The sequence below is a fragment of the Danio rerio genome, chromosome 8 (genome assembly GCF_052040795.2).
Source record: "Danio rerio strain M-AB ecotype USA chromosome 8, GRCz13ab, whole genome shotgun sequence".
NCBI lineage: Eukaryota > Metazoa > Chordata > Actinopteri > Cypriniformes > Danionidae > Danio > Danio rerio.
The window spans coordinates 18,458,015-18,470,000 of NC_141028.1; the positions used below are offsets into that span (position 1 = coordinate 18,458,015).

Genomic DNA, 11,986 nt, shown 5'->3' on the forward strand with positions numbered 1-11,986 from the left:
CAAAAACCCCTCATGAATAAAGGGACTAAAAGAAAATGAATGAATGAATGAATGTTTAGTTTGGCCATAGCTTAACTGGTTAATAATTTTTTTACAAATAAATATGTATTCAGGACACTTAGGTTGGGTATCTTACTCTTTTTTGTAGTTTTATTATTGGGACAACAACTGTCATACCATAGCTTTTCTTTCTGTGTCAAGGAACATCCTTCAGAAGACAAAAAGTACAAAATATATCTTTAAACTCATTAAAGGACAAACAAACGAGATTTGAAGAGACTCAGAGAAAAACTGTTGATGTTGATTGACTTTAACCAAACATTCAGATCAGTAGGATGAGGAAATTATTCAGTTTAATGCTTACAGCAAAGCAAGTAGGTGAACTTTTAGATTTTTGTTGACCAGAGCTGTTTTCAGGAAACCATGACAAAGATTTGTTTAAACCTGATTACAAATAGACTGACAGCGAGTAAGAGGTTATGAATGAATGAAAACTCTCTCTCTCGCTTTTTCGAAGACAAACACACACAAACAAAACTGCGTCAAGCCAAAATGCTGCAGAGGAGATCTAAACCACTTTCCTATATTCTGTAACAGCTGTGAAATGGAGACAAAATAGTGGCAAAAGTACCTCAAAACTGCTCAACAATATTAACAAAAAGTAAATGTAGTGTTTGAGGTAATCTGAGAATTGTAGCTACCAGCTGATGATGGTTATGATTCAAGTTTTGTGTCACACAGAATTGCTTAGCAAACAGGATATCTGAAATCATTTGTAAACAAGAGCGCTAAATTCCTACGATATTACGTACAGGCGTGGGTCTGTTGTGTCACATTAGCTCCCTTTTACTCTCCCTGACTGAAACTCTTAGAGACCTGACAAAATAAGAATGAAAATTATGACAAAGTCAATCTATAAATAGGTTTGTAGTTGTGAGAAAGAACAAAAAACAGCAGAAGAATCCATCACACCAGTTCTCTTTCCTGTACCCCATCAGTCATGAGGCGTTCTTCATTAGTTTCTGTTGAAATAACTCGTATTTAAGTTTAGAGTCAGTTTCCTCTTTCTCGTCCTCGTCTTGTTCTTCCTCTTCATCTTCTTCTTCTTTTTCCTCTCCTTTTTCTTCCTTCTTTGCCTCCTCCTTTCTTGACTTTTCCTCTTCATCATGTTTCTTTCTATTTTCCTCTTCTTGGCTTTCCTTCATTTTCTTTTCAGCATCCTTAAACAACAATAGATGAATTACTACAATTAAACGGACAAATATTTATTGGGGCTAATAATAATAATAATAATAATAATAACAACAACAACAATAATAATAATAACAATTATAGGAAAAATGTGTACTTTTGTGGCTCCCCAAGTCTCAGTGCCGACCTCTTCTGCCAACTTGGGGTCGTTGGTAATTAGGAAGTTGTCGAAAATTGTGCCAGACTTCACCTAATGGAATTAAAACAAAAGAGTCCATAATGAGTTATTAAATATCAGAAAAACGTAGTCATGTTTGGGATGTAAAGGAAGAAAACTGCTAATTTACCTGCCACAAGTCCGATCACTCCGATGCTGTCGTATTTATAGATCTCGCTGTCAGCAGTGTATTCTGGGTTATCAATCTCAGGGTGCACCCATTTCCCCTTGTGAGCAGAATTGTCGATCTGGCGGGGTTTCCACTCAACCTTCAAGAGATTCACAATTTAATTTAGGAAATCAAACAGCAAAAAACCCAGTATTCACACAGATGAAAATAGGGCTGCACGATATTGGAAAAAAATAGACATATCGATATTTTATTTTTCTGCGATACACATTGCAATATTGAGCATAATTTCAATGGCTCTATGAATGACTTGAATGGCTCTATTTAGAAAGAATAGAATAGAAATAGAAAAGAGAAGAAGGCCAGTACATCTGCGTAAAATATAATAAACCATTCATAAGCATTGCTAAAAACAGTAGTAAAAAATAAAAGTAAACAGTCTAGGAGGTATTCAGGCACATGAATTAAATGATCAAATGTAAAATAAACCTCTATACAGTTAATTAATCTTTCTACAAGTTACAAACATTATGAATTGTTATACTTGAATGCTTTCACACTCACAGACCTTAAAAAATATGCAAATGTAACTGTAAATGTAAATTTGTAGAGTTACAATAAATCATGTTTATTTCCAACTGTGGCTCCTGTTCAGGTATAAACTGGACTCCACATTTCAGATCCTGCGATGTGTCTATTGCAAATGCTCACATTGCGATATTGATGCTGAAATGATATATTGTGCAGCCCTAGACAAAAACAGAAATTGTACAATATAATGAATTTGATGTGGAATGATGATTAACTGGATTGATTTTCTAAATGCATAATATTGATTCATTGAGATATTCATTCATTGAGAATGAGTTTTTTTAAACTCTTTTCTCCAATCAAGACTCCTCCTATCATTTGATTTACACAAACCCCACCTCTTTTTACCAAAATCAAACTGAAGCTCACATTCACATGTGCCTCCGATAAAACAATCAACAATGGATTAACAGAAACAAAATGCCACCTTATATTTTACTTCAATGTATTTACTCCAACAGTAAACTAAAGATCTGTCGCTACTTGTTATATCAAACTAAAACTGTAGACAAAAAAGGCTCTATAAAGTTTGCTTTACTTTTCTTTAAAATTACTTTTAAAATCGTTATAAAAATTAAAAACGCACATTGTTAATCTTTAGGAGAACAATTAATCTGTGCAGGTTAATTCACTGTTTCGCCTGATTCACACGAGACTTTAGCATCAATGCTTGACAGAGGGCGTGTCTGAAGTTGGGGCTGACACGATCATCATAGCAGCGTCAGCCAATAAAACTAGCCGGCAATCAACTGTCTGAGCTGGGGAAATTGTATGAAGCAATTTGATTGGCAGACGCTTTTATTGGTGATTAATAAGTTTAGAAAGTCTCAACTTCTGCAGCAAACAACACGGATCCACAATTCAGTTCAGCAACGTTTGACGTCACCCGTTTGAAGTGAATGTGAAGCGTTGATGCCCCGTGTGAATTGGGCATTTTGCTAATCTTCAATGCAAGTCAGAGCATTTGCTTCTGCACTTGTATTTTGAATTCAGTTTGACAACCACAATATTCCTAACCACACCCCTATGATGATAAACAAAAAGCAAGCCCCGCCTCCAGCTCAATATTCTGTTTCAGTTGAAAGTACTTTAACACACTGAAATAAAAGCCTCAGCTTAAGACTGGAATTTATTTTGTAGTTTCCATCCCTTAATTTTTTCTAGACTCAATTTTAACAATATTAAATTTTCTAATGTGTTCAGATTGACCACACCACGAGCATCATGCACACACTTCAGTATCCGTGTCATAAACCAAAACGTGCCATTCATTTGCACAGAGAAGCAGAAAATGTAGATCTCAAACTTAAATAGTATCTAGTGGTTTGATACTATTTATAAATATTGATATACTGTGATTTGATTACGTGTACAGAATTACTTTTGACTTATTCATTCAAACAATTACCAAATTCCGCGACAATTATACAGCAAATTCAGATTTTAGATGTAGATTCTGCAGTTTCCGCATCACGGAAATCATAGGGCTGTATATAGAGAGGTCTGGGTTGTCAAAAGTATCCACTTCAGCACCAATCAATACTGAAATTTTTAAAACTTCCATTTCCAGATAACATTTGAACACTGTTGTGCTTGTTTTAAAGGGACAAATTTTAATTCTGTGATCATTTACTACCTTACCTACTCAAACACAAAAAGAAGATATTTTGAAGTAAGCTAGAAACCTGTAACCATTGACTTCAATATTTTTTCCTACAGAAGGAAAAACCTCAAAGCCGTTGAACCAATTGAGGGTGAGTAAATAGTGAGTATATTTTCATTTTTGGGGGAACTACCTCTTTAAACATTGCTTATAGGCCAGATTCACTTGTATAGGCTGTTATATGTGTATAGTTAAGTATCTTATAGTACATGTTAGTTATGCATAGTTTTTGTGTTTGCATTTATGATTCATTTATGAGGACCGTTGTCCTGCAAAACACAACATTTCGTTTCTCTGTATGTCCACACATGTATCGGAATGACAATAAAGACTTTAAACTTGACTTCAAGAGCAAACACAGATACACAGACACTAGAGCATTTGAAATCAGATCAGCTGATAGACGTAGCTTTCAAACATTCAAGTGTGTCTTAAGTATCTGTGTTTGCGCTTTATTGAGCAATGAACTCTATGGCCACTCAGATGCATTTAAGATCGAACTCAACAGTGCTAAAATGAAAAAAACCTTACCAACCGGTATTGAAAAGAGCCATAATAAAAGAAATAAGAGTACTTTGTAAATTCTGCTATAATTTATTTGCAAAAAAACTTTAATAATTTTTCTTTTAGACTCTTCTCAGATATTATTAACTAACTAGAATAATTAGAATTTGTCAGTGCAACAATTTCATCTGTTACAATAACAATTCATTTGTAATTGTGTAAAATGAAAACCATCTGGACCAGTAGACCAACTAGCTTTAAAAACAACAACAACAACAACAACAACAACAACAACAACAAAAAACAGGTTGTGAAACAGCTAAAGCCATCCTGGCCAAGTTAGACCAGCTAAAACCAGCTTGACCAGGCTGGCAGACCAACTAAAACCAGCTTAAACCAGCCTGGTTAGACAGAGAAACCACCTTGACCAGGCGGGTAGACCAGCTTAAACCAGCTTAACCAGGCTGGGAGACCAGCTAAAACCAGCTTGACCAGGCTGGGAAACCAGCTAAAACCAGCCTGGTCAGACTGGGAGACCAGCTTGACCCGCCTGGCCAGGCTGGGAGACCAGCTAAAACCAGCTTGACCAGGCTGGGAGACCAGCTAAAACCAGCCTGGTCAAACTGAGAGACCAGCTTGACCAGCCTGGCCAGGCTGGGAGACCAGCTAAAACCAGCCTGGCCAGGCTGGGAGACCAGCTAAAACCAGCTACTTCCAGCTAAAACCAGCTAAGACCAGCCAACCAGCTTAGGCTGGTTTTAGCTGTTTTTTTTCAGCAGGGGTGTTCAAAACTAGATTAAAGTGCATTTAACACAATCGCTAAATCATGATGTCAGGTGACAATAATTGCAATATTTTCAATGAAAGTTTACATTCCATATTGCAGTATTTCAAATAAGTCATGTAAACAATATGACTTTACAAACCCATATAAAAATAATTTAGTAATTTATAGTACTTTAACTATTTTATAGGCTTGTTAACATGCATTTATCAACAACCTGTTGTAAATAAAGTGTAATACACTTACTATAATGGTTTAAAGTATTTACTATTATGACACTTATTTTTTTCCTGTGGTAATGGCATATGTCTTGCTGGGTGGATCATATTAAGTAAGCGGAATACCTCAAATGAATATATGTTATTTAAGTCAATACATTCCCGTTGTGTATAGGTGCGTTTGTTTCATTTGTTGTGCTTCTTTGTTTACAGTTATATCTTAAATAAATTATCCATTTAAAACAGCTTATATCCTCGCTGTATAAATAATCTAAAGGGAAAAAGCTGTTTTAAATGGATTATTAATTTGAATTGTATATGTTTTATGTCATTTGCATTCATCTTCATACATTTGTCTTTAAAAGTAAACATGCCGTGAGGTGACCGATGACGCGTAGGATGTGCTCTAACTGAAAAGTATTTTTGTTGGTTTGTTGAAGTGGTGTTAGTGTAGTTTGTTGCGAATATTCTCAGCTGAACGACGATTTGATTCAACAACTGTCGATAAAATGCCCTGTCTGGCGAAAGCCGAAAATCCTGTTACAATGGTTGACCAATACCAGCTCGAACCTCAAAACACGAGCGTCGAAGACGGAGCACGAGTGAAAATGAAGAAGTCCTCTTTTCCAAAATCAGTCTCTTCAAGTGGCACCAATGGCAAGTTATTGTGATACGAATGAATGTTCAGGCATTTTCCCGATTAGAGGTTAATAAGCCCCCTTTCCATCAAGTTTTTCCAAGTAACCTGTAAAAAAATGTGTCAATTTACCGTTTCCGTTGTCATTAAGTGTTGTGAATTGCATTATGTGACATTGATTTCGTCTGTATCGACTTTTGATGTTAAAAACTCAACTCTGCAGTTTAATAAAGAGACTTTTATTGACATTCTAGTAGATTGAAATAATATAATGTATAAGAAGTAGCCTAAAATCTTAATATATTATAATATAAATATTAATTTATGGTTATTCCATAAATTACAGCTTCACAGGTAACAAATAGGATAAATATGTTCTGAAACTGTGAATAGTCTCCATGAATTTTACAGCTTTAGTCTCAAATCCCTTATTAAAATAAAGTATTTACTTTAAGTTATAAAAGGGCTCTGAACATGTTTTGGTGCATTGACCATTTGTGTAGGCCTAACCAGTTTTAAATACCATGAAAAGTATAAAAAATATTATAATCAATTCTAATACATACATTCCCATGTAGCTTCCTGGAATAAGGGGTGGTTCTTTTTTCTCAAGGCAGTTATACACCTTTTTTTCAGTTCAAATACTGGGTTTTAGTGACTTTTTAAGCACAGTTTTAGCTGGATTAGCTTGCCGGATGGTCATAATAACTACACTTTTTGGTATAAAAAAAATATTTCCTAAAAATGTATAATAAAGATGTTTATTTACTTATTTTAAAAATACAAATTTATTACATTATAAATCTTTTGGGGGAAAATAGTAATATGTAAAAGTTTTAAAAACTGTTGCTTATTGTCATTTTTTAGCAAACAACAAACTGGCCAATACGTTCAACTTACCTCAGTCAGAATTTGGATGTTTGAATAAAAAATAATTAAAACCTAATAATAATAACAACAACAACAACAACAATACTACCATTACTAATACTACACTGTAAAACCCAACAGTCAACTTTATCAAATGAAGTAAGTGTAGTTAACTCAAAATCTACTGAAAGTTAATTCTACTCATTTGAAGAGTTTTGATCTCAGTGTTGAAGATAATGAGTCAATTAAATACCTCAACACTTCAACTTCAATGGAATAAGTTCACAGTACTCATATAAATTTGTTTTTTACTCAAATGGTTTCAGTTGCCTTAATTGGGTATTACAATGTATTAATGTAAAGCTCAACAATTAATTACATTTTAGCCTCTCTTGTAAAAAATACATGTGAAAATTCATGCAAAACAACAATAGCCAAATTTGTATTCAAATTAATTATAATATGGTCCACTTTTGATGTTTCAAACCTTTTTGTTGGTCCTTTTTTGTTTCAAGAGTAAGGTCCAAGATTTAAAATCAAAGTTATTTGTGAAATGTTGGCTTAAAAACAATACAGTAGCGAAAGATGACTTCACTTACTTCAGATTGTTTTTTTCTGCACAACTGTATGTTGGACTCATGAAAAACATTTGTTAGCATTGGGGAAAGTTGCTAGCTGAAGTCACATCAGTCTTAAAACCTTTCTATTTTCACTATTTATATTCACTATATGATGGCACAGCAGTCAAAATCGGACAACTGAGCTTAGGTATAGGGTAAATTCTGGACCATACATCATAAATAGTGAAAATGGATAGTGAAAATAAAAATGCTTTATTATTTCTGGCCCCTCCTGGTTACAGGCCTGAAATAATCATACAATGCCATGCAAAAATACATGGTTAAAGTAGGCCATTTCAATGTGGTCATGTCATTGGCCGATGAACATTTCCTGTTTGTTATCATACTAATTCATATCTGTAACAACAGGCAATTCAATCATATCTTCACGTTAATTTTAACATTATTAATTAATATGTGGACATTTTTGATTCCCGGAAGTTAGAGAAATTAAAAATATAAATCAGGAAATAGATTAGGACCATTGTTATTGTTTACATTTCTCAAAATGGTCTATTGCAAAACTTTACAGAAGAGTTAAATAACAAATATATATTTTTAATTTCTTCTGAAATGACTGTGCAATCATTTCTCTTTTAACAGATGAGGTGAACATGAAGAAAAACAAAAAGAACAGACTTGCACGTTTTTTCCAGTCATTGTGCAAGATGTGGTGTCTGAGATCTTCAGAAGGTAAACGATTATTACTGCGTAGATATAATGATATAAATAAACTTCAGCTTTATTTTACCTGGAGTTTAAGGTCTCTTTGAAAATGACTGTTCAATGTGTTTCTCCTTTAACAGATTGTGAAAATGACATCACTGTTGAGGAATTAATGAGGAGGAGGAGGATGGAGGAAGAGGTGACCATGAAAAATGACATTATGGAGAAAAGGAAAGAGAAGATGAAGGTGGAGGTGGAAAAGGAGATGATGGTGGTGGAGAAAGAGAACGTGATGGTGGAGGAGGAAAATGAGATGGAGGTGGTGGAGGAAGAGAACTTGATGGTGGAGGAGGAAAATGAGATGGAGGTGGTGGAGGAAGAGAACGTGATGGTGGAGGAGGAAAATGAGATGGAGGTGGTGGAGGAAGAGAACGTGATGGTGGAGGAGGAAAATGAGATGGAGGTGGTGGAGGAAGAAGAAAACTTGAAGGTGGAGGAGGACAAGAACGTAAAGGTGGAGGAAGAGAACGTGAAGGTGGAGGAGGAAAACAAAAAGGACGTTGATGAAATAAATGAGGGTGAAAAGAAGGAAGAGGAGGTGAAGAAAAAGAGGAGGAGAAGGAGGAGGCCAAGGATAAGTTGTACACAAGAGGACACTATAAAGGAGGAGGTGGAGATGAAAGTGACGGAGGAGGAGAGGATAAAAGAGGCAGAGGAGGAAGAGAAAACGGACAATGAGGTGAGAAAGGAAGCTGAGAAGGAGGAGGAGGAAGTGAAGAAGAAGAGGAGGAGGAGAAGAAGGCCAAGGAAAATTGGTACACAAGATATAAAGGAGGAGGTGGAGATGAAGGAGGCAGAGGGGGAAAACAAAATGGACTCTGGTGTGACAAAGGAAGCTGAGAAGGAGGAGGAGGAAGTGAAGAAGAAGAAGAGAAGGAGGAGGAGGAAAAAGAAAAGTGACAGTGATGAGATAAAGGAGAGTACGAAAATGGAGGAGCAGATGAAGAAGAAGAAGAGGAGGAGGAGGAGAGTAAAGAAAACTGACACAAAAGACGATCTCCAGAGCAGAGCTGAGGAACCTTTGGTGAATGAGAAAAAAAGGGTGCTCTTTTATTATTTACAGATTTGAATTGCTGAAGAAAAAATAAAACTGTTGGAAAAAAACTGTTTATTTCTGTTTGTTATGTTTGTCTGCTCAGTTGTCTGTTGAAAAGTGTTGAGTTTTGTGTCTGGAGTTGTGTTGGTGATTTTATTTTTTCTAAAAACATGATGAACACATGTTGCTAAACTATGAACACATACTTTATGAAACTACCATGTTTTAAATGATAATATATCTCTGAATTCAAATCTACAGTGTGGCAGTAGCATTCTGTCATGTTGAGAAATTATTCGACAACATAGACATGAACATCACAAGCTTTGTATTAAATATTGTTTTTAATGACCCAGTTGTGAAATATTTTAATGCCTTAAAGTAAGAGATTTCATTTATTTTAATTTGAATTAGAGAAGTGCACACTTTTTTTCTCCTTTTTCTTATACGTGGAAACAAAAATGTTGAGCATAGAAACGCAAATAGTCAAATTTAGATGGCACAGTAAACAGGTCTTGTATTTGCTTATTCAGTAATCAATACTCAATGTTACCATAATGCAATTAATTTATTTACAACCTAACCTATTAGTTATATATTACTTTTATATTATTATTATTGTTATTGTTGATGTTGTTATTATTAATATTGTTATTATTATTACCCTTATTTGGGTTGAGCCCCGCTAAATATTAGTAGAATCTCCTCTTATGTTTATTCATTTATTATTCATTCATTTATTTTGACACAATCTACATTAAACGTGCTATGGAAATCAAGATGAATTGAATTTAATTGAATTTTCCTTTAGCTCAGTCCCTTATTTATCAGGATTCTCCACAGCAGAATGAACTGCCAACTGTTCCAGCATATGTTTTATGCAGCGAGTGCCCTTCCAGCCGCAACCCAGTACTGGAAAACACCCATACACTTTCATTAACACACACCTTTACACTACGGACAATTTTGGTTACCCAATTCACCTACAGCGCATGTGTTTGGACTGTGGGTTAAACCAAAGCACCCAGAGGAAACCCACAGGAACATGGGGAAAACTCCACACAGAAATGCCATCTGGCCCAGCCATGACTTGAACCAGCGACCTTCTGTGAGGTGACAGTGCTACCCAGCAAGCCACCATGCCACCTCATGTATTATTATTATTATTATTATTATTATTATTATACCCTTACTAGATTTGATCCCCTCTAAAATAAAAATCCTAGAATTACTCCGCCTTATGTTTATTCATTTATTATTATTATTATTATATTGCCTGAAAGTGTCATAAATGAAAAACATCCATGATAAAATCCAGTGGGATCTCGCACTATAGGCCATAAGGTAGTAAGAAAGTAGCTAGAAAATGGTTTTTGTTCCCACATCTGGGCACTACTTTTTTATGCATTTCTGAATAGACAGCACCCTTATGGATGTTATGTTAAAAGTTCTCCATAAAAAAATACTGCAGTTTTTTGTCAAGATGCATAAATGTGTATAATTAGGAATTTACAAAAAACTAAAATCTTATGTTGCTAGTTTGGCCTGTAACTTTATTAATATGCATTTTGGCAACACACAATAATGTGTCAAATTCACTTTTGTACATGTAGCTACATATATGAGACAAGTACTGGTGCATTAATCTACTCAATTTTAATTAAAGACCATGAAATTAAGCATTTTTTACAACCCACCTCAACTTCACATATTGGCTCTTAATAACACTGAAGAAGATATTTGAACTTAAACATGTTTGTTAGGTTTTATTTTTCAAAAATGTTCAGTAGCACTAAGGTATCACTCAACGTTAAAAATAAAATCAATTTTGGTCCAAGTTGGCTGAAATGACATGAAATGCTGGTCTGCTGCACAAATTTTTCAATAACGCCAAAAATGTACAAATTTTACAGAAACTTTATTACAGCTCAAACTGAACTAACATGTGACACAGATCATTTTTACTCATCACTACTCTCCTTATCACTATCATCAGAACCTGAAAGTGAAGTGGATTTTATACTCTTTAAAGTGTGAAGTTAATCTATCTATTCAAATTGTATGTGTATAATCTGCTTGTTGACTTACATAGTATTAGAAGAATTAAGGTACTATGTAAAGTTAGAAAGGGGAGATGGCCTGAGTAAACAACTAAGGTGTCACAAGAAATGGATGAGAATAGAGCATCACATGTGGAAAAAGTCAGGTATTGATGGATAAGATACATGGTTACCAGGTTTGGGTCAGGGGTTAAAACTAGGTGGGATCTTGTGTGACAAATGTAGAACAATGTGAAAAACAGCTGCAAAAGAGTATATAAGCAGGCCAGAACATCAGTGAGACAGAATTTTCAGGCAGAGATGCTACTGGGGGTCACAAATCTCCTTTGTTGTCGACAATAAAGTATACTCTTCTGATATTCATAACCTCCAGACTGAGTTTGATTCATTAAGAGAAAAACCGAAAACCACAACAAAAGCTACATTTTAAACACATTTTGACAATTTTTTAATTTTCATACAAAATATCCATTATCCTGTTCTGGAATGCACATATGATCTCACTTATGACAGTCAAACACTCATTTCAGTCTTCTGGTGGCAAAGAGTCTAAGAAACTGAAAAATCTGATGAGCTGCAGACTCTCATACAGATGTTTGTGTGTCCTCATGCTGTGGTTATAGTGATGACCACTCATCACTCCATTGATAGATCCTAGAGCAACAACTTCTGAATAAATGAGTATATCTTGCAGTGCAGCATCTCCAAACCTTTTCCCCAGAATGCCCAGGAAACTCAC

General features: G+C 34.9%; 2 protein-coding genes and 1 long non-coding RNA gene across 8 annotated transcripts in view; 1 reads left to right on the top strand and 2 right to left on the bottom strand.

Annotated features, from left to right (window-relative positions):
- Window positions 1-123: 123 nt before the first annotated feature.
- Window positions 124-6,148, bottom strand: LOC101883687 (calreticulin-like). 3 transcript variants are annotated; one of them, XR_015497750.1, is made up of 6 exons: window positions 6,068-6,106; window positions 2,107-2,287; window positions 1,539-1,677; window positions 1,349-1,441; window positions 973-1,220; window positions 124-876 (listed from the first exon to the last, which is right to left on the bottom strand). XR_015497750.1 is itself a non-coding variant. In XM_087264450.1 (4 exons), exons 1-3 carry the CDS (start codon window positions 6,080-6,082, stop codon window positions 1,368-1,370), a joined length of 228 nt encoding a protein of 75 aa, XP_087120576.1. In that variant the 5' UTR covers window positions 6,083-6,148; the 3' UTR covers window positions 124-1,220; window positions 1,349-1,367. The 3 variants fall into 3 exon arrangements, 1 of the variants encoding a protein (XP_087120576.1); XR_015497749.1 differs by lacking the exon at window positions 2,107-2,287 and having other exon boundaries at window positions 6,068-6,107; XM_087264450.1 differs by lacking the exon at window positions 2,107-2,287 and having other exon boundaries at window positions 124-1,220; window positions 6,068-6,148.
- Window positions 4,298-9,260, top strand: LOC103911487 (uncharacterized). 4 transcript variants are annotated; one of them, XM_087264447.1, is made up of 4 exons: window positions 4,298-5,955; window positions 8,029-8,118; window positions 8,232-8,362; window positions 8,459-9,260. In XM_087264447.1, the coding sequence occupies exons 1-4, from the start codon at window positions 5,808-5,810 to the stop codon at window positions 9,218-9,220; spliced, it is 1,131 nt and encodes a 376-aa protein (XP_087120573.1). In that variant the 5' UTR covers window positions 4,298-5,807; the 3' UTR covers window positions 9,221-9,260. The 4 variants fall into 4 exon arrangements, with proteins under 4 accessions (XP_087120573.1, XP_087120574.1, XP_087120575.1 ...); XM_087264448.1 differs by having other exon boundaries at window positions 8,507-9,260; XM_087264449.1 differs by having other exon boundaries at window positions 8,555-9,260.
- A 1,568-nt stretch (window positions 9,261-10,828) lies between these two features.
- Window positions 10,829-11,986, bottom strand: part of LOC141375604 (uncharacterized) — a 2,138-nt gene continuing 980 nt past the window's right edge. Inside the window, exon 2 of the long non-coding RNA XR_015497359.1 lies at window positions 10,829-11,986. This exon is cut by the window's right edge and continues 630 nt beyond it. This is a non-coding gene — a long non-coding RNA (uncharacterized LOC141375604).